The sequence below is a fragment of the Crocuta crocuta genome, unplaced genomic scaffold, assembly GCF_008692635.1.
Source record: "Crocuta crocuta isolate KB4526 unplaced genomic scaffold, BGI_CrCroc_1.0 scaffold25, whole genome shotgun sequence".
In the NCBI taxonomy this organism is placed as follows: Eukaryota; Metazoa; Chordata; class Mammalia; order Carnivora; family Hyaenidae; genus Crocuta; species Crocuta crocuta.
Window position 1 is genome coordinate 13,018,577 of NW_027532015.1, and position 23,107 is coordinate 13,041,683.

The 23,107-nt window shown below is 40.5% G+C and overlaps 1 protein-coding gene across 1 annotated transcript in view; it reads left to right on the plus strand.

Moving 5' to 3' along the window:
- Positions 1–23,107, plus strand: part of NHSL1 (NHS like 1) — a 136,868-nt gene that overhangs the window by 104,005 nt on the left and 9,756 nt on the right. Inside the window, 3 exon segments of the mRNA XM_077776056.1 lie at positions 10,899–11,091; positions 15,268–15,399; positions 21,343–23,107. Coding sequence (XP_077632182.1) covers positions 10,899–11,091; positions 15,268–15,399; positions 21,343–23,107 — 2,090 coding nt within the window.

Below are 23,107 nucleotides of genomic sequence, written 5' to 3' on the forward strand. Positions count from 1 at the left end.
CAGGGTGGTGGGATCCAGCCCCATGTTGGCTCTGCACTGAGTCTGGGGCCTCCTTGGGATTCTCTCTATCTCTCCCTCTGCCCCTCTCCCCTGCTCTTGTGCACTGGCACTCTCTGAGAGAGAAAGAGAAGGGAGGGAGGGAGGGAGGGAGGAAGGAAGGAAGGAAAGAAGGGAGAGAGGAGGGAAGAAAGGGAGGAAGGGAGGGAGGGAGGAGGGAAGGAAGGAAGGAAGGGAGGAGGGAAGGAAGGAAGGAAGGAAGGAAGGAAGGAAGGAAGGAAGGAAGTTGTAGTAGCAGACAAAGTAGGGATAAATTAATAAGTATAAGATCCATGTGAAAAATTTTTAAATATTATAGAATAACACAAATAGATTTGAATCAAAGAAAAGACTTATTCTCTTAGAGGACTCCATATCAAAAAGTTATCATTTCTGCCCAAGTTAATTTATAGAATTAACACAATACCAATAAGATGTTGAGTGGTTTAGTTTTGTTTGGGTTTAAGAGTTAATTTGGGGAATGGACAGAGAAAGGAAAGGGCCAGGGAGGCTGGATCTAAGGGTCATAGCTGGGAAAGCTGTAACCTAGAAGAGCAATGAGGAGGCAGAACTAGCCTCTCCAGGTATTAAAAAGAGTCAGGAATTGCTCAGTGTGGAACCTGAATATACAGACCAGTGGGACAAAATATCAAACACAGACTATAAAGACCAGAAGGCTACCTAAATCTTCATGGGATTTAGTACATGACCAAGTTGACATTTGAAATTGGGTGGGAGTCCAGTAACTATAAAAGGGGTTCCAAGCCAGCAGTTTATGGTCTCTATGTTAGGACCAAGACCCTTAAGTGCAACTCATGCTCTTAAAAGTCATTTTAATAGTTGGGGTTATTTTAGATACAGAGATCAAATTTGAGACAAAATCCTGGGGCAAGCCTTTACTTTGTATTTTCTAGGTAAGTGGGAGGAGTTGGGGTGTGGTGAGGAGAGCAGTGGACTCCACAGAAGTTAACAGGTGCTTAGACTACCTGTGCTCTGACCTGGAAAGAAGTATACAGAATGAAAAGCATCCAGTTTGCATTTAACAATAGGAAGCATCTATTACGTGCTGAGGGTAGATGCACTCTCCTAAAACGAGAGCTGCTGACAAGGTAAAAGCTAAAGACATAAATTAGAACAAAGAACCTAGGGGACATCTGTTCTGTGTGTTTATTCTAGAGAATTTTTCTAGAATAATTATCCTAAGGCAAAACAGTTACCAAGTAGGACTCCTGTGTATGGTACAAGGAACGGTATTTTGCTAATGATATCCACATGTATCTTTCCAAGTGTAGTAAGAAAAATAATTAAACTATTTCCAAGGATATGTGTTCTATGTAAACATGCATGACAAATGCTGTCTGCAAAGGGATTTAGAAATCTCACAGAGTACCTTTTTTTCCCAACTGTGAAATCAGAAAATAAGTCATTGCTTTAGTGTTATTCTAGTCTTGACATTGTTTTGTTCTTTCAGTTTTCAGTGTGTATGAGGTATTACCAAACAGGTTTTTCAGGTTTTTGAAGGACGTTCAGTTATAAGTGCCAAAATATTTCCTGTGAGTTGATAGGGCATTTCTCCAACTGCCATTGTTGGAGGTTATGTTTGATGATACTGTTCACTGAATCAGGGAAACATTCACAGAGGCCCCATTGTCTCAGCAGAAAGGATGTCAGTTATGAGTTTCTCAATCTCTTATATAAAATTAATTCCCAAACACATACATTAGACTGGGATTATGGCAATAAAAGGTTGACTCTAATGGTAATGTTGTAACCTGGAATTTTCTATTTCCTGTTTTTCTTTGAACAAGCATCTCAGATTCTGTTTTAGTTCTCGTTGATGAGAGATCCTTCAGTCAAAGGAGGACTCTGAAAAGACAAAAAGGGTAGTAGATCTGCTCTGTAATTGCACATATTGGAGGCTTATATAACATGATGCCTGAGATCACCTATTTGGGGCAGCTTTTCCACCTGTTGAAGCTGAGTGGTTTGGGGTAATTGCTTCTCTCGGTGAGCTTCAGTTTCCTCACTGTAAAGAGTTAGAAGCTTCATGTTCTGGTTTGCTCAGGACAGTCCTGGGTTACAGCTGCTCTCCTGCGTAATTATTAATAGCACCCCCTTTGACATTCAGAAGGGTTCTGGTTTTACTAGTAAATTACACGGTCACCTAACCTTCCTTGGAGAAGGAAGTGGTGAGGTTGAAATGAATTAATGTTTATAAAAGTCTTCACTGGGTACTTGGCACATAGAATATGCTCAAATAATGGCTAGTTCAGTATTACTCAACTGCTTGGCTTTTCAAACCAGACTACAAAGAAAATGACTCCAAGACAATGAAATTTGGCGACTCTCCCACTCACCCTAAGTCTTTTATTCCACCCACATAGAATTTCCTGCCTAAAGCAATGAGTTTGAGAGGTTTCAGCATCTATAACAAACTTTCAATTGTTGCGTCTTTGTTGGTTGTCTCTAAGTAGAACTGCGAGAAGTCATACTAGTACTAACTTTACACTAATGGTAGAACACTTTAGAACACTTGCCAGACTTTTTCAAGTTCTCATTTTCCACAGAAGCTCCAATGGAAGAAGTGTTTTAATAATCATTACTATCATTTTGACAATCTGGAAACCAAGATGTGGCTAGAATGCATCAGGGAAGACGCAAATGTAGGGCCTGCACTTTATACTCTGTTTCTCTTCCCTGCGCCATGTTGGTTAAACAAAACAGGGAGTTTACTAATTCCCCCAATGCTGCCTTATTATGCCTGTCATTGGCATTTTTTACTCCACTGTTGACTTGTCTGGCATTCGTTCATTCATGCCATTTTTTCAAAAACCATTTAGGTGCTACTTCCTCTCAGTATACAGATACACTGCCTGGCCTAGGATGGTTTATGGTCTAGACGCCATTTAAGATGACTCTGGGTGCAGTCCTTTGTATTGGGTGTCTGTGAGTAATGCCAGGGCACAGTGGAAACACAGAGGAGTCTATGCTAGGTCCATGTGTTCAGTGCTCCCCGGTTTGGGACACTTTGTTACTTTGTATCTTGCAAACGGGAATGAGAAAACCCAGGACTGTCATGTTTCCGGGCCTTTCTGCATTCAAACCAATGAAGGTGTCTCTAAAAAATTGTTCCAGTTTCTCTTGTTGCAAATGTCCCATTACACTGGAATAAGGCTCCATTCATATCTGCCTTCCCCTTTAAATGGGGACACAGCATCCCTGTCTTGTTGATATCTGCATACCTCTGTATCTCCCAGCACGGAACCAAGCACTAGCATGTGGAACATTTCAGGAGCCAGAGACCAGGCTTAGTGTTCTATGGGAATCTGTTTAATACTTATTGCAACCATGCAAAGTAGCTTGGATTGTACCCATAACACAGATGAGGAAACTGTATTTTGGAGAGATTATATCACTTGCTTAAGATCTCATAGTTTTAAAATACTGAAACAGAAATCTTTTTTTTTTTTTTTTAATTTTTTTAATGTTTTATTTCTGAGAGAGAGACAGACAGTGTGAGCAGGGGAGGGTCAGAGAGAGAGGGAGACACAGAATCTGAAGCAGGCTCCAGGCTCTGAGCTGTCAGCACAGAGCTTAACGTGGGGCTCAAACCCATGAACGGTGAGATCATGACCTGAGCCGAAGTTGGATGCTTAACTGACTGAGCCACCCAGGTGCCCCCAGAAATCTTTGTTTTAAAGCAGTGGTGTTGTGATTTACATAAAATAAATGCACATATTTAAATTATACAATTTAGTAAGTTTTGATATATGTATATACACATGAGCCCATCACCACAATCATGATAGTGAGCACCTTCAGCACCCTTAAAAGTGAAGCAGGATTTATGGCTCTGAAGAGACCCTGTTTTGCCTCCAATATTGAGTATATGGGGGAATTGAGCCTTAGCTATGGCCTTTTCCTCCTAACCACTCTGTTTTGAGTGTTCTGACTTGTTGAAGTAACAGAAGAACATCTTTTACAACCTAACCATCCATCAGTAAAAGAGTGAATAAATAAATATGTATTGGAATGGAGTGTATACCCAGTAAAATGAATGAATTATAGGCTCACACAGAAATATGGATGTGTCTTAGAAACATGAGTGAGTAACACAACACCAAGAATGAAACCATTTTTATAAATGTCAAAGCAAATATAAACATGTAATTCGCACATATTGGTACATATATAACAAAAAGTAAGGGGATAATTAACACACCATTGATGACAGCGGTTACCTTGGGGGCAGCAGTGGGGGAGCATGGAGGTAGATGCAGTTATTGGTAATATTTTATATAAGTCATGGGTTGGGTAGTAAGTTCTGAAATATTCACTATGTCATATATTTTGTATATAGCATCTATTAAATTTAAAAGATTATAAATAAATACTATATCAGTTTAAACATTTCAGCTCTAAGTATTTCCCATTATTTTAAGGAAAAGATCCTTAATATGCAATAGTTTAAGTCCACGGTATTTTAATTCAATATGTAGTGATGACAAAGAGGCTAGCTTTGTGGTAAAAGGACCAATCTGCTGATGGGGGAGAGAAAGAACAATGAAAGTTATTTAATACTGTGGATTGGACACCACCTCCTGGCCATGGAGCTGCTAGCTGGGCCATGAACTGTGCTTCTGTATGGATCCATTTCCACCGCCCCCGCTTTTTCTTGTTGTTGTTGAGCCTCGGGTTTGTGGGGTGGAGTGGGGAGTAAGTAATAGGAAAGAACAGAATTAAGTCAGATATTTTGTGTCTAAGTATATTAAAAATAGAAGAAACACATATAGCCAAAAAAAGACTGTGAAAGTTTTGACACCTTAGGAAGGCATCTAAAATCTTGAAAACCAAGAGTCAACCCAAGGGAGACTTCCTTCTGGGAAAAACCACCAAAGATGGAGTAAGTGTCCTGCAAAAAAGGAGTGGAATGTATGTTAGTATTCTCTTAACTAGTGCTCTATATAGTTTCATCTGCTCTACATCCATTCTCATGTAATAATTGATAAATGAATGCTAAATTTAGCTCTGATTATAATTGCATTTTTTAATTTCTGGGAGCATAGCAGATTAAACAGGGAAAAGCCTGGGCTAATATGAGATTCACATTTAAGCTCACTTTTTGATCACTCGGCCACCTGCCAAAGAGACCATATTTCAGGCTCCACTGTCCATGTAGTAGGAGCTTATCTGCTTTCCAGACAGGACTGAGGAGTCTCTGAAATGCAGGTCTGCAATGTCCCAAATCCACACAACTGCCTGCATGACCAGTGATTTCCCTTTCTAAGTAATCTGACACGAGCAATTGTGACTTCCTGTCTCATTTGTGACTCTTCACTCCTTCCGGGATCAGGGTATGGGGTATTGGTGAATGTTATTGACCAACAGACAGGTTTAAAAACTGCACTGAAGGTCTGAAAGCAAAGCAAGTTTAAACTCCATATTTTAAAAAAAGTAATTCACTCTATATTGAGGTAGTCCGATATTACGAGGCATAATGAAGCTATTTCAGTTATTCTGTTCTCAACACACGCAGTTGAGTCACTCAAAACCTACAGCTGGTAAATGACAAGAGCAAGGATGCTGATACTTAGTGTTTCAGTCCAGGGTTTAGTGCTTCTTCCACTGCACCACACTGCTGGCTTCTCTACATTTCTAAAAAGTTTACTCTCGAAGAAGAGATATAAATGGAGATTTTATCTTTAGATCAGACAACCTAGTAATGCAAATATTGCCAAGTTGTTATTTTAACACTGTTTAACAGCAGAGACTCTGGGGTCAAGTCCGGGTTCTAATCCCAGTAGTCTACTTGTGAACATCTCGAAAGTAAAGTTACCTTGCACTATGTCCTTATTTATACAACGAAGCAAATGCTGTAAAGATTAAATGAGGTACCAATTTCTATGAAGTCTGTAACAGAGGGCAAGGCATGTAGCAGCCAGTAAATAAATGGGGACCCTTTTTTAGCTAAAATCCTGAAATAGTTCTCTATGCAATTCTGATTTAAAGCTTCCTGGAACTTATTTTCTCATGGGATATAAAACAAGGTAAATATCCAAAATATATGTATACTAGTGATATGTACTTAAGAGAAAAGCAGAGAAATGAGATATAAAATATTAGGGAGGAGTTGAAATTTTAGGTATGCTGAACAGGTAAGACCTCAACAAGAAGGAGCCTCTTGAATAAACACATGAAGAAAAAGAAGGGTGGATGTATAAGGGAAGAGCATGTCAGGCAACAGGAGCTGCAAGTGCAAAGGCCCTGAGGCAGGAGTGTGCATGATATGCCCAAGAGACTACATGGAAAGGATGGTGTGGCTAGAGTGAAATAAGGGATAGAATAGTAGGGGATGAGGTCAGAGAGAGCAGTGGGTCATTTGCAGATCATGTAGGATCTTGTTGGTCATAGTAAGGATATGGCGGGTTTAAGCAGAAGAACAACATGATCTGACATAAATTTTAAATTTTTTTTTATGTTTATTTACTTTTGAGAGAGAGACAGAGACCGAGCATCAGCAGGGAAGGGGCAGAGAGAGGGAGACATAGAATCCGAAGCAGGCTTCGGGCTCTGAGCTGTCAGCACAGAGCCCAACGCGGGGCTCAAACTCACAAGCCATGAGATCATGACCTGAGCCAAAGTCGATGCCTAACAGACTGAGCCACCCAGGCGTCCCAATCTGACTTAAATTTTAAAAGGATTCCTCACACCTCTGTGTTGAGAGATAGATTGGAGCGGGAGTGTGAGCAATATAGGGAGAATCATGGAGACCAGGTCAGAGGCTAACATACTAATCCAGAGGATTACAGTGTCCGTCTTAATGGAGAAATTATGATGTGTTCTGCCACTGAGATGCAGGAGGCATTTCCTGTTCCCCTGCTGTATTTATAAATACTAGGCGGGATGGGCGTCCGATCTTTCTGAAGTCCTACTGCCCGGGCTTTCTGTTTTCCTTAGTTGTAGCACTGTGTAGTAGTCACATTTGCAGATAACTTTGTTCTCTGCCATGCTTGGGAAATTTTCTCACAAAAGAAGGGAGCACTTTATAAAATAGATTACCTTTGAAAGTTGTCATATTGGAGCTGTCCCTGGCGATCATCCCACGCCAACAAGGCTAAACTGAAGTACTTTTTCCTTGTGATAGTTATCAGTTCTGACGCCGTCAGTCAACTAATGGAAAAGTAGATTACGAGGGCTGTTGAGCACCGCTGAGAGGCACACAGACGGGGGAACTGCACTGCACCATCTCCCCTGGCAGATGTCCCATGGAAACGGGTCCCCTCCCTGCAGGATGTCAGCGTGCTATGTATTCTTCATCAAGCCGTAGCTTTACCTGTCTGTTAAGCCTAATGTTTACTTAGGATTTGCTACCTATAGCCTTCAAAGTGTGTGCTGTATTTCAAGATTACCTGAAAACTTATTTCTATGTGTATATCAGATAATTGGAATAACCCTCTAAGTTACGAGGTTGAGATTCAGTCTTCGTGAAGACTACGTCAGGAGTTGGACACGTGAGACTTTTATGCAAACTGTCATGAAATTCTCATGTACAGTTTTGATTTACTTGTCTGTGGGGGTGGTTGTGTCTTAAGGATAGAGAATATGTATTATAAGTCATACTTAACAAGAGTGTTACAAGTGCAAAAAGGCTGGAAAATGATTCATTTATATCACTGTGGCTTAGCTGCCACTGCGACTGGAACATTCCCTTGTTTATCTTTCAAGGAGAGGTAGGCGTTGTAACCATTGGTTGGCGTTGTAACCATTTTGCCAGAATTGAATCACACATGAAATGGAGATGGTGTAATTTAGGATCAAAATCAGATGTAATTTAATATCATCATTTAACATATGCTCATTATACATTGAGTATATTTATTTGTCAGTTTAATTACAAACATTATTTCACCATATTCATTAGGTGGAGGAGCTACCATATCATTTTACATTTTTATGTATCAAGAATATAAAGTCAAAGATAGAGATGTTTAATTATGATTTATTTTTATGTTATTTATTCCCACAACACCTTTATTATTGGCAGCCTTTTTGCAGTAAGAGAAAGAAATTGCATACTTGTCACTTCATGATTTTGCTTTATTATTTATTTTTTACTAAGATTTTTTTTTTTTAAGTAATCTCTATACCCAGCTTGGTGCACAAACTCACAACCCCCCTATCAAGAGTCATTTTTTCTTCTGACTTAGCCAGCTGGGTGCCCTCAAGATTTTGCTTTCTTAAAGTCACTTTTATAGGACCATCACCTTCATTTTCATGATATTTAAGAGTATAGATGTTTTCACAGATTTTATCTCATTAGGTCTTTTAAAATATTTTTTTTAACATTTATTCATTTTTGAGAATAAGAGACAGAGTGCAAGCAGGGGAGGGACAGAGAGAGAGGGAGAGACAGAATGTGAAGCAGGCTCCAGGCTCTGAGCTGTCAGCACAGAGCCCGATGTGGGGCTCAAACTCAGGGACAGTGAGATCATGACCTCAGTTGAAGTTGGACGCTTAACTGACTGAGTCACCCAGGTGCCCCTTAGCTCATTAGATTTTAAGAATAGCTCTTTGTGGGGTGCCTGGGTGGCTCAGTCTGTTGGGCGGCCAACTTTGGCTCAGGTCATGATCTCACAGTTCTTGGGTTCGAGCCCCGCATCAGGCTCTGTGCTGACAGCTAGTTCAGAGCCTGAAGCCTGTTTCATATTCTGTGTCTCCCTCTCTCTCTGACCCTTCCCTTCTCATGCTCTCTCTCTCTCTCTCTCTCTCTCTCAGAAATAAATAAAACGATTTAAAAAATTTAAAAAAAAATAGCTCTTTGTGGGATTCAAGAGGTAAAATGGGATTCTTTCCCATTTTACAGGAAAGAAAGGGTTCAAGAGCCCAGAGGTCATGTGACTATCAGGTATAAGGTNCCCTCTCTCTCTCACCCTTCCCTTCTCATGCTCTCTCTCTCTCTCTCTCTCTCTCAGAAATAAATAAAACGATTTAAAAAATTTAAAAAAAAATAGCTCTTTGTGGGATTCAAGAGGTAAAATGGGATTCTTTCCCATTTTACAGGAAAGAAAGGGTTCAAGAGCCCAGAGGTCATGTGACTATCAGGTATAAGGTGAATAGACCCAGATCTTTGGATTCTTAGTTTAGACTCTATCCCCAACACCAAACTGTTTTAATTGGCTCTTCTGTAGTTCTTTTCAAATTCGTGGAGGGCTGGTATTATATACTGATATTTTGCAGTAAGATGAATTCAGTAGTAATAAACAGTGAGTACAGTGTTCTTCTAAGTGGTTGAAGTTCCTAACAGATGTATTTCTTTAAATTTCTTACCAGTATCCTCTTAGAAACTTACATTAAATCCAAGAAGGTATCCATGCCTGTTTTTTAAAGATAGATAAACCCTCCCCAACATAATATTGAATGAAAGAAGAAAGTCCCAAAAGAGAATGTACGTTATGATTCCCTTTAGGTCACATATAGGCAAACAAAGCTATGGTGTTAGAAGAAGTCGAAGAGTAGTTACCCTTGCTTAGGGGTGTGTGGTTTGAGGGGGGGAGTGTTGAACTGACTTGGGTGCTGATTATACAGGTATTTCCTTGGGAAGGTTCATTANAACACTCAGTGCTCATCCTCACAAGTGTCCTCCTCCATGCCCTTCCCCCCCTCCCCCCCATGTTCATTGCCTTTTTTATTCTGAAGTAAAACTCTTTTGAAAAATGCCTTATTTTCAGATGTGGTGGTTAGGTTTAATACTTTCAACTCAAAGAACAGTTCTTAGACATTTATTGTGTATTAAAAACTGTCATTTCACAGCAAAAGCCAATCACCCTTTTTTGTCATTGTTATTGTTTGTGAGCACATTGCGTTTGAGTTCTTGGAGCTTCCTCGTCAAAGAATGAGCTGCCACCGTGCAGCCATGGTACTGCCCATCCTAAAAATGCTTGCCCAGGTACATTCTTGCTTATGCTTTTTAAGATGTTATGGGAAGAAGTGTATTAGAGAAGGTCTCCCCCATTAGGATGTTAATCTGTATGGAAACAGAAACCGCCAGAAAGGTTTTTGTGGAACTCTGATAAGGCGCAGAGTCAGCTTCTTAGAGTTTAACAATTTCACATTGATTTTTTTTTCATATAAATGGTTTCAGAAGAGCACACAATAGCTCTATCATGTCAGAAATGTTCCCTGAGGTCAGAGCCCGAAGGAAATGAAGTTGAGGCTAGAAATGACTTTAAGCAAACAAAATTTTAATAAAAATGGAAACCAGTGGCCACAGCCCTGATGCTTCTCTGGGCTTCCAGCATTCACCTAAATCCATAAGCTTTCTGACCATGGTAAATATAGGAAAAACAGGAAGAACTGAAAAGATATTGAGGGTCAGCAAAACCGTTTGCATTCCTCACGGTTTAGAGACTAAGACCACAGTGTGAATCATATATATAACAGGTCAGGCTCAAAATGATGAGCAGTTTTCCTGCAAATTATTACTTCTTTCTTATATGTGACCAGTTTTTTTGGCTTGCTTTTAATCAGTTGAAAAACTCTTTTATTTTTAAATTTTATTTATTAGTTAACGTTTATTCATTTTTGAGAGACAGAGAGACAGACTGTGAGTGGAGGAGGGACAAAAAGAGAGGGAGACACAGAATCTGAAACAGGCTGCAGGCTCTGAGCTGTCAGCACACAGCCCAACGCGGGACTCAAACCCACGAATTGTGAGATCATGACCCGAGCTGAAGTCGGATGCTTAACCAACTGAGCCACCCAGGCACTCCAGTTGAAAAAAATTTTTAAATAAGAAATGTATTCTTTAATGTCTTTGCCAGCTATTTACACACTAGAGCATCTACTTCCTGTTTTCCCTGCAGTGTTCGATTTCTTCATCAGAAGAGGAAAGACTTATTTCCATCAGGAGACCTAAAACACCAACCTCAAGTGACTTCTCTGACCTTAATACTCAAACGAACTGGACCAAGTCACTCCCGTTGCCAACGCCAGAAGAGAAGATGCGACAGCAAGCCCAAACGGTCCAGGCTGATGTGGTTCCCATTAACATAACTGGTAGGCTTTGCTATGCAGAGAGGTTTCTAACTGTACTTGGGAGAATGACTTTGGCTTGTGTTTGTTATATGCTCTTAGCAGCTCATTGATACATCAAAGATAAATAGCTATAGTCTGGCTTCCAGCTCTGTGTTTAAGGAAAGGAATACTAAAATTTATATGTTTGTATGCATATGACCTATCTCTTGCTTGTAAGATTTAGGGGGCTGTCATCAATGGTTGATGTCATAGAATTCATAGAGAATGTGTGTCTTTTTTCATTGAATTACTTCTTAAAAATACTATTTTATTTGGGAACATCTAAATATGGTCCTGGCTAAGGAAACAATGGCATGTTTCCCTTTTCAAGGGCTGTGTTATATAGTATTTATGGAAGTGAAGAAGTAACAGTTTGGTGATATTTGAGTGATAGGCTTTCTTACCTTTTTGCCTTCTCAAATATAAAAAGGGAAAAATTGCTTAAAATAAGAATATCAAGTGAACTAATAATAAAAATTATACAAATAGAGTTTTAAAGTTAATAAGATGGTCAAGTTATATTTTGACCCCATAATTTGAATTCTAGAATCTTCAAGTTCCTTTAGAATATTATGCTCAGATTTTAATCATCTGTGATATTTAAGGGGATGGATAACAAGGCAAGGTACATAAAGCTCAAAGACGCTATTTCATCAACTTAGAGGAACTGTTAAAAGATATCAGAATTTTCCTGCTTTATCAGTTTCATACCTCCTGAAAAAGGTCTGTGATTTGGGATGCGTACCAAGTGTATAACAGATATGTTAGGAGTTAACATTGGACAGTGTGTTCAAGAGAAACAGACTGCTAAAAAGCGTCATTGATAATCAGTCCATATAAAGTATGGCCTATAGGGCCAGAACCTAAAAAAAAATCAGGTGACCAATAAGAATGAGTTTTCATAAAAAATTAGGATGAAAATCCTTAGCACACTTGCTATATTTCTGAAACTAATGCTGTGGTCGGCTGTTAGAAAGGTTTTTGCATTTTGATAGTTATTGAAGATTTTAAAAAAACAAAACAAAGCCTTTCAGATGTTTTAAAGTTATATTTAAAATAAAAATTGCATCTATTTTGAATTCCTGAGAAATTTAATAAATAAGTGCATGAGTTATTTTGAATTTCTCGTATATTTTTTCACGTTTTTTGTACTTCAGCCTTAAAGAAATGGCATAGTATTTTATTCCATTTTCTTTGCAAATAATATTGTTGATCTTACCAAATGTGATTCTCATGCATCTAGGTCATATTTTTTAAAGATTCTTTTTAGAAGTAGCTGTGTTTCAGTACTAAGTGTGTTTATTACTTAATGGATTATGTGGACACAAATTTTCTGTAAGAAAATGCATTTACATTATTTGATTGATTAAATGCAGCAGAAACATAATTACGTTATATATGATTAAATGCCTCAGAAGTAATATTGGAAGATAAGAAGATTGTGCTATGAAATATGGCAGTCCTTAATGGAATCAGGACAAATGCATTATCTTGAGATCAGGAACTTTAAAGCAGAGTAACTATAGCTTCAGAAATAATTATTTGCAATTAAATGAATTGTAACAACAATAGACATTACCTTTTCTTTGAGCTGTAATTCTCTCCTGTTGATGACTAAGTGGATATGAATTACACAGAGTTTAAAAGGAGGCCTCCAAATGCCACACAGGAAAGGTGAATGACAAAGAAGTGAGCAATATGAGTTATGTCAAAATGCAATTTACTTTTAATTGAGTGATTAACATTTTCAGAAATGTAATTATTAAATCTAATACTGAGTTACATATGTATTGATCCATCTTCTGGATCCATGTGTTCATGTACAGCTACAGGTATTTCATAAAGGCATTGATTTTTCTACTATTCTGATATAAAGAAGCATTAAATTTAAAATTTTCACTTTGAGCAGTCGAGTTGACCGAGGTCATATACAGCTTTGTGCTCTTTACACGGTGTGTGTCTGAAGCCCTAGAAGGCTTTTGAGACTAAAATGTAGCTTTCTGTAGGGAATTATCATGTGCTCATTTATTTGGATGAACATTGACCCTCTGGTTTGATTTTCAGTCAGGTTCAGCAGGGAAAAGAAATGTCGATAAATATATTATTTTACCTCCAGAGTGAAGCGGGCCTGGCAAAGCAGCAGAACATTAGCACAATGAGCCCGCCAGCTTGAAAATCAATTTAGTCCCCTCAGTCGCAGTCCTGTAGGGACTCATCATGTTCTTGGAGTTGAGGAGAAAAACGAATGTTTCCAATGAAATGCATGTATGGTTAAGGTTCCTATTCTGCCACGTGGATTAACAAGTCTTCCACCTGGAAGATAAATAGAGTGGGTCAGCGTGCTTAACAGTTTTGGCCAACTGACTTCGTACTAATGTCTGAGTTAGCTAAGTCTATTTCTATGTAGTACCCATGACTTAGGCTGTTTTTCAACGAAAGGGAGTGAATCAGTTCCTCTCAACAAATGTTTATTGAGTAACTGCTTTGTGTCAGGCATTGAGCCGAGTGACATGGTGAGGCTGGGGGAGGGGTTGTGCTAAGGTACAAGAATCACGTTTAGTCCACCGTGGGGGACAGACACTTTAGGTCATGATGCAAGATGGAGAGTTTGGTGCCTTTAATGGCATATGTCTTAGATGTCCATTCTCATGGTTTGTTTCTTAATTTCCTTGGAATTTGAGTGGTTTCTCTTTTGTTTTTGGTTTTTGTTTTGTTTTGTTTTTTAAGGAAGCAAAAGTAGATACTAAATGCAACTATCTGTTAATGTTTTTTCTGTTCTTAATACCGTGATACAAGGAAATTGTTTTCCTCTGCTGCAGGGAACTGTGGACCATTGAAGTCATCATGGCTTGCCCCCTTCCACGCACGATACATGCTATTGCACATAGTGACGCATTTATTGCAGTGATGATATCTGCTGGTGTTTCACAGTCTTCTCTCAATCATTTCTGGTTTTCTCCATTAGGAACAAAGTTGCAAGCATTTATTTGTGTTTGTTGCTTCGTACATGAAATGTGTTTTGATCACGCAGATCTTTTATCTTTCATTTTGATTTAGATACGTTTCTAATCACAGTTTATTCCTATTTAGAGGGTGCATTGTTTACAACATTCTCACTTGGAATATGTGTCAGTATTGTCAAAAGAGTGAATGTTTTTATACTTTTTTTGTACAACATAAGCATGGTGGAAGTATATAATTTGTGTATGTGTGTATTTTTAAAAATCTCGTTTTGAGGAGAATAACCATTTAACAAAGAGCGCTACAAAACTTTCTTTCATTAAATTGGCAAATAATTTGAAGCAGACCGATCAATAACTAATACTTTATTATTTTATGGTTTCTGTTGATGTGTTAATCACACAAGTTCATACTTTAGAGCAAAAAAGGTGCTGTGGATATGGCATTCTAGGTTTGATTGCAAAACTACCTGAAATGTCTGAATTAAGGTCAATCATAAAAAGTGATCAAGAAACAGAGAGAAAGCAGTTGAGCTTTAACAATAGCAATGCTACTGGGTCTCATTGTGGTAAAAGTACTTTATCATTATAAGGCTTTTTATTGGTCATTACAGTTGTATCTACACCTAGCAATTACCACAGCCTGCCCAAATGGTCAGCCTCCTTGATAAAAAGAGAAGGCTCTGCATCCAAGAATTCTTGATTAAGTTATTTGTATACTCACATAGGACCAGACATTATATTCCTCTCTGGAGAAAACAAATGAATACAATATGCTCATTGCCTCCACCACATCCTATGCTGATTTGAAGAGTGATTTTTGGTGGCTGGAGGGCCGATTTAAACACTTCCAAAATGACCCATTTTTATTTAAATAACAGAGAATCACTCTTCAAGTCTGTTCTTAACAAACTGGCACTTGGCACTTGGCACTTGTTACCCCAGCTCATTTGCAAATGAGATCAAGGTGCTTCCTTTGGAAGTAGACCGGAAATGAAAAAAATAGCCTTATTATGATAATGTGCTTTCCTTCTTTTTTGGGGCGGGGGGGCTTCAGCATTCATTCATCATCATATGACTGGCTAACCTCATTATTAATACCTTCTTATCATTTTACAACAAGCTTCTGGAAGAGAGTGCATGGTGTCTGCTTGCTTGAAAATAACATTGCTTTGCTTGTTCTACTACTCTGTATTAGGGGAGAATTTCGATCGCCAGGCCAGCCTTCGGCGGTCTCTAATTTACACAGACACTCTGGTAAGACGACCGAAGAAAGTCAAAAGGAGAAAGACTATTACAGGAGTCCCTGACAACATACAGAAGGAGCTAGGTATGGCTTATCAGAACTGTATTCTGTTGCCCCTCGTTACTGCTCAGCATTACTACGCTAACCTCATTGTGGTGCTTACGAGATCAATACATTCTGATAGCCGTCCGGCGCCCCCAGAGGGCCAGCTTCTCTCCTGAGTGCAGCACTGGGTACCAGTCTTAACATCCTCTGCAGATGACTTGTTGACTTTTGGTGAGAAGGTCACAGGAAGAGCTTAAATGAAGATTGTTAACTGGGATGATAGAAATTTACAGTAACGTCATCATCTCCACATACCTTGCACATTGTGTATTTCCACAATGAAATTTACCTTTCATTTAGATCTTAAGTTTTCATAAAACCAAAAACCCATTATAGGACTTCGGATTATGACTATGGACTTCATTGGTTAACACTGATAACGATGATGGCATTTTGTCATCAAAGAGACAGCAAGTGTGAGGGAATTAGTAAATTTCAGTACAATAGAAAATACCCATTTATAGTGGATAGTGCCTTAATGGAATGTCCAAGGAAACAATTTCATAGATTTTCAATTCAGTACGTTTCAACCTGTGATAAAAACAGAAAAGAGAGATACCCCCTCTTTTTTCTTTGGCTAGTGGAGAGGGTTATTTATTTCATAATTCGCTTATCCATATTATTTCTGCTTATCTTTATATATGCTTTGGATAACCCTCTCATTCTCCTCTTTCTAAATTCATGTCCTCCTCTGGTTTTTAATGGGCTTGTTGGGAATGTACAGAGGCAGCGGGGCACACTGGGCCCAGCCAGGGACTCCCACGCCAGGTGTGTGGATTTGAATCCCAGCTCTGCTGCTTACGCCCGGGGTGGCCTCAAGCTGGTTACTTCACCTGTCTGAGTCTCCTTCCTCATTCCGATAATGTGGTTGTTGGTGTTAACATAACATGGCGCATATGGTTGTTTGAGCATGTAATGAATTCAGACAGGCGAAGCACTTGGTGCCCGGTACGATGTGTTTACCATCGGTTAACATAAAAACCGCTTTTGTAATTACTGTAGGGCACTTAATACTGCCTATTTTGAAATTTGCCTCTTTCTCTTCAGCCAACCTGTGGATTTATTTTCTTAGAGTTACTTTCACCTGATGTTTTTACTTTTATTCGCTATTGAAGGTTACAGTCTAGAAACTCAGGATAATTATTTCTGAACTTGCCCAGCAGTCTTTGAGTCCAAGTGGGTTTACCCTAGCTATCGTGATGTGTGCTAGTACACTGAGGTACCGTTGGCTACTTCACCTTCCGGGGCTACCGACATTGTTCCTATGTGTTTTTTTCCCCAATACACCTGCTTAAATGCCTTGTTTTAGGGACAGAAGGCTTACTTCTCTTTACCTGGCATTCCCTCTTTCACTGCCACGCAGTTCTCCAGTAGGTACGTTCTGCCTTCGAGACTGAAGCCACAGTGGGACAAGAATAGCAATGCTTTGCTTTTGCTCTAGGTAGTTCCGGTGATCCAGGTGACCTCCAAGTGCCCGTCGTATTTCATAACACAGGGTCTTTTGGCAAAAAAAGGCAAGATTGCGTCCGCAGGGTTTAAGAAATTTGTCTTCGGTTCATGCCCCTGCATCTGCTTCCAGGTCTGGGCCGGTCCTCCTGGATCCCATTCTTTAAGACTCTTGTTCTTCTTTTCTTCCTTTAGGTGACAGCTAACTTATGTGAGAAACTAGTTTATGTTTTAACTGGTCTTTTTGGAGATGTTCCTTAACCTAAAGGAGTGACTTTAAAGACACGCCCCTTGTAAGATAAAACGTTGATATTTCGGGTAGTCTACATTTTAAGTGGCTGAGCAACCAAAATAGGTAGGTTTTGGATGGCTTTGTGCAAAGAGTATAAGAATAATTTGGCTCAGAACAACATATACATACACACAAGTATTCATTATGAGTTATCTCTAGGTCTACTCCTGTTCACTCCCCCTCCGTCTCTCTCTATATGTATATATGTAACATGATTTCTAGAACCTCAGAGATAATGAAATTTATCACTTTTATTACTAAACCAACCAGTACGGAGCCAATAACTCCGTTGCCTCTTTGATCTTACTGGAATGATCAGATCGTCTTTAATTTTATTTTTAAAATCAGTGCTTGAGTCTCTGGAGCCCAGGCACATGTCTCTTGTGTGTAACGTAGAAATACTAACAATGGTGGAGGAAATACCTTTGCCCACATCATTGCACTGTGATCTTGGCCAAACGTGAGACGATTGAGGTCATTGCACAGTTGATGACATGACCTGGATCGTAGCTGGTGGTTCACTGAGACAGCTGTATTGAAGTGAGAGTGAGTTAAAAGCAAACAAACAAACAAAAAAACAAGATAAGCAACAACTGTGGTTTTATAGATAGACTAGTTGAAAGGATTGATAGAGTAAAGGAAAATAACATTTGAATAGAGTAACATTTAGCAGAAAATTTAGATTATGTATTTTCTGCATTCAGTTTATGACTTCTGACTGATCTTTCTCCCCAATATTTCGTACTTACGAGATGTCTGGTTTGAAAGCTTTGTACTACCTAAGTAATGTTTCTCAAAAACAGACACTTGGTATTTTCCTTAAAAATTCCTGAAAAATTTAGTCTTTTTTAGACACGAAGCATAGGGAAGTATGGCTGAGTCAAACAAATTAGATAAAAAAGAATATGATTATCTGAAAAAAAAGACATTCATTCAGAAAGATACTTCCTGTCCACTAGATGCTGCCCAAGCTGCTGTGGCTTTGGAGCTTTAAAAATCAAACCAGGTGCGCCTGGGTGGCTCAGTTGGTTAAGCATCCGACTTCAGCTCAGGTTGTGATCTCACGGTTCGTGGGTTCGAGCCCCGCATCGAGCTCTGTGCTGACAGCTAGCTCAGAGCCTGGAGCCTGCTTCAGGTTCTATGTCTCCCTCTCTCTCTGACCCTTCCCTTCTCACGCTCACGTGCGCGTGCCAACTCTCTCTCTGAGAAATAAAAAACATTAAAAAAATTTTTAAATAAATAAATAATAAAAATCAAACCAGAGATTCTTCCAGAATTAGACAGTTGATTGTGCTTAATTATATGCAGTTTTGACTTCAAAATCCATTAACAGTGGACTCTAGAGATGAGTCTCTTTATTTTATTTTTATTTTTATTTTTGAGATGAGCCAATTTATAATACTTTGAAGTCAAGGTATGATATTTTGTGTTTAAAGCTTTTTATGGCCTATCATTTCTTGCCTTCCATGTCAGTCAATCAGACAAAACTTGTAATTTTTTCTTTACTCTTATTATCTTAAATATACATAGAAATGTATTTGAACAACCCATTATGAGCTTTCATCTTTTAGAATCAGATAGGATTATTTTTGTTGGTATGTAATTATATTCAGCTCCTGAATGATTTGGACCATCCTTGAGCAATATGTATTCCCCAAGCAGAAAAGGCTTCCTCTAAAGGACCCCCCTTCCGAATGATTTTTGATAGTTTGTATGAAGAATGTTAAGAACATAAGACCAGACATGACTTTTTAAAAATCCACGTATTAAACCTCCAATTAGCTGACTTGTAGATTACTGTCGTCTTTGATTACATATGTTTTTTAAAAGTTGGACATACCTTTTAGTATTGTGCAATGAGTAAAAGAAAAAATATAATTATTTCTTTATATTGTAAAAGCAGATAAGTCCATTCAAGATTTTTATCAGCACCTGAGAGGTCTATATTTGTAGACCTCTCTCTTTTTTTAAGTTTATTTATTTATTTTGAGAGAAAGAGATTGGGGGAGAGACAGAGAGAGAAGGAAAAGAGAAAGAATCCCAAGTAGGCTCTGCACTCTCAGTGTACAGCCCGATGTGAGGCTTGAACCCATGAACCTTGAGATCATGATCTGAGCTGAAGTCGATGCTTAACTGACTGAGCCACCCACGCACCCCACAGATCTCTTTTTATAGTCTGTTTTTGTTATTGAAATCTAGTCAAGATAGCATTCATCTGTGTCCTATAATATGTGACACATTTTGTACTCTGAAAATATTAGGCGATCTGTTTTGGGAATACAACTTCAGTGGTCCCTATGATGAATGATATGTGAGTTGTTTTTTACACATATTTTTAAAAGTCTTTAGAAAGACTTTGTTTCAGAAAGTTGTACTGGGCTGTAGATAGCAAAGAAGTGGTTATATTTCCATTTTTAGAAGCCTAAAATGGTTTCACATTCAAAGTTATTACCTGAATCAGTACTTTGTTTATGGCCCTTAAAGACCATTAAAAATCTACCACTGAACCCATGCAAAAACGTCTACAATTTTAGAAGAGAAAGCATAAAAACCCATCATTCAATGGAGTAAGTTAACATGAATATTTGGAACCAAACTGGTGCAAATTGGTAGAGCCATGCAAGTCAATTTCCCCACCTACTAAAACACCTTCTAAAATATCAAAACCTTCTTCTCTTGTTTTCTTTCCTCAGATTTTTCTCCTGCCCTTTGCCCTGCTTCCTGTGTGTGTGTGTGTGTGTGTGTCTGTCTGTCTGTCTGTCTGTCTGTCTGTGTCTATCTGCCTGTCTGTCTCCAGTAAGCATAACTGGCAGAGAGTAGGGGGAACAAATAGATCCTCTTTGCTAAAGATACAAATATAAAAATATTCTCCATCATCACAGTGAAGGAAAGGGCTTTATGCTTTATTCCTCACAGGATGACATCTCCTTTGTGGTTCACACAAGAACATTGCTGCCGTTTTTGTCATATCTTTTGCTATGTGGATAAACAAAAGGCTTTGTCTCCAGTCAGGGACACGTGGTTAATTCCTGTGGGACAGGAGAGGAGTTGTCAGGCACCACGCCACCACGGTGTCCCTGCCCAGGTGAACAGTGCTGCCAGCAGGCACTCAACTTGCATTGCTCAACAAAGCCCCTGCTTGAGACTTTTCCAGGTTTTTGAAACAGTGTAGAGAAGACTGGTTTTGCTGCCATTTTTCAAGATTTAATGCATCCTAGTGGTTACTCTGCATGAATTGATTTCGCTCTCTCCCTCTCTGTCTCTCCACTTTAGCCAAGTTGTTGGTTTCATGTTGTTTTTTGTGCTTTTGTGGTTTTGGGTTTTTAAGATTCTGTTCCTTTCTAGGTATCTTGAAATCTAACCATTATATACACTTAAGGTTTCTTCTCATCCATTTCCCATTCTGTTTGGACCTTCTTATGCTTCCCTCACCCCCCTCCCCACCTTTAAACATACCAACTCTCGTTTGGTTTTAAAGCACCAAGAAATGAATAACCCTAATTTGAGGAAACGCTCACTGGATCAATTCTTGCTGCTTTTCCCCCACCAGAACATAACAGATTGCCACTGGATTTTGAATGTCACTGACAGATGACAATGGTCTAAGATGGGTAATGAAATGTTTGGAACACAGATGGGCCTGTGAATCATTTTTCCCTTGAAATTCCTTCTGACATAAAAAAATTAATGTCATTAACACTGTTTTATACCAACATCCCCTGTAAATAATATCTCTGTAGCCTGACTATTGATCCACTACATTCGTCTTTGGGAAAAATGGTCACCGCTTGACAGATACTCTGCACAGTCACCCGGTGGGTGACAGGCCACCTTGAAATCATTACCAAAAGGAGGTTATTTGAAAAGTAAATCTTCCTCAGAGCATTCAGCTTTGATCTCAAAGAGAGTAACTGAGAATTCCCTACGTAGCACTCACCCTGTAAGAGGGTTTGAAGTACCAATCAAGAGAAGTACATGAAATTCATAATAAGGGTTTTTATTTTAGGAGCGATTAGTAACTATTTAAACTCTCAGGTGCCTACAGGAGAAAAGAAAAACTAAATCAAACTGGAAAAAAAAACATATATTTAAGTACAGCAGAGTAAAAAGGGGCTGAGGGTACCAGTGATGAACTAACGTAGTTTTGTTTTTAGGTAACAAGCCTCTTTCTGCTTTATCTCCAGCATCAGGCACCGGCCAAGATGATGTCAGTGGTCACTCAGTGTACACCCCAGACCTCTACTCTACACTGGGAAGGCTGGACAGCTGCCGGGCTGCGGGGCAGCGCTTGGATACCAGGGACTCCAGCTGCCAGACTGAGGAAGTGAAGGTCGTCCCACCTTCAATGCGAAGAATCAGGGCACAGAAGGGGCAAGGCATCGCGGCCCAGATGAGCCACTTCTCCGGCTCCTCTGGGAACATGTCCGTGCTGAGTGATTCCGCGGGTGTTGTGTTCCCTTCTCGCCTCAACAGCGATGCTGGTTTCCACAGTCTTCCACGTTCTGGAGCAAGAACAAGCCTCCAGTCCCTCGAGCCACGGCTGGGGCCCCTGGGCCCTGCGGAAGACCTGGATGGTGCTCGCCCACGCCAGAGCGGGAACCCACAGGTAGATGAGAACCTAGGACATCTGGGAGGTGCCTTGAGGACTGGAGCACTTCTGAGGCCCAAGTCCCAGGAGCTGAGGCACTTCGAGAACGTCCTAAGCCCAGCGTGCGTGGTTTCTCCTCACGCCAGCTACTCCACCAGCATTATCCCAAACGCCACACTCTCCTCCTCTCCGGAGGTCATTATTATTCACGCTGTTCACAGTCCAGGACAGCTGGATGGTAAAATTACCAGCTCCTCTTCATACATGAAGGTAAAATCCAGAGACCACCTCCTCTCCAGGCACTCTAGTAAAGAGGACCATCAGTGTCACGGCGGTCACTGGACAGAGGGTCACCCCCCCGTTCTTTCTCAGGCCTTAGATCCCCGTCCCCCCAGTGCAAGCATGCTGTCGTCCCTCTGTGATTCAGCGGTCTCTCTAAATACTCCAGCAAGTCGGGAGAATGGATCCCAAGTCATGACCTATCACTGTAAAAACAACCTGAGCCTTCCAGCCCACGCCCAGGGTGTGGATGGCAAGAGCGAGGCCAGTTATTCAGGAAGCGGGGGGCACGGCAGCTCGGAGCCCTGGGAATACAGCGCCTCGGCTAACGGGCAGGCATCCCCACTGAAGACACATGCAGCAACGCTTGGCTACTCCACTCCCGGAAGCAACATGAGCAGCTGCAGTTTGGATCGAACGTCCACCAAAGATGATGCCAGGTCCCTGTATTCAGAGGAGCACGACGGCGACTACACGTCTATGCACCCCGACCCCGGACACGGATCTGGAACCCTGTGCAATAGCAGCGATGGCTTTGGGAACCCCAGGCACAGTGTGGTCAATGTTTTTGATGGGAGAGCTCAGAAAAGCCAGGGGGACCGGCCACATTACCATGACAAATCCCTTTCGCGAAACATCTCTTTGAAGAAAGCGAAGAAGCCGCCTCTGCCCCCTTCTCGGACAGACTCCCTGCGCAGGGTTCCCAAGAAGGGCATCCAGTCCAATGGGCAGGCGCTGAATGAGAGCCTGATCGCCTCGCTCCAGCACTCGCTGCAGCTGAACCTCCCGGGCAAGGGCGGCAGCTCGCCCTCCCAGAGCCCCTGCAGTGACTTTGAAGAGCCCTGGCTGCCCCGCTCGCGCAGCCAGAGCACGGTGAGCGCAGGCAGCAGCATGACCTCGGCCACCACCCCCAACGTCTACTCCCTGTGCGGGGCCACGCCGTCGCAGAGTGACACGAGCAGCGTCAAGTCCGAGTACGCGGACCCTTGGGGGTACTACATTGACTACACCGGCTCGCAGGAAGACCCCGGGCTCCCCGGCGGGGCCTGCCCGGCCGGCAGCGGGGGCCCGGCCGCCGAGGC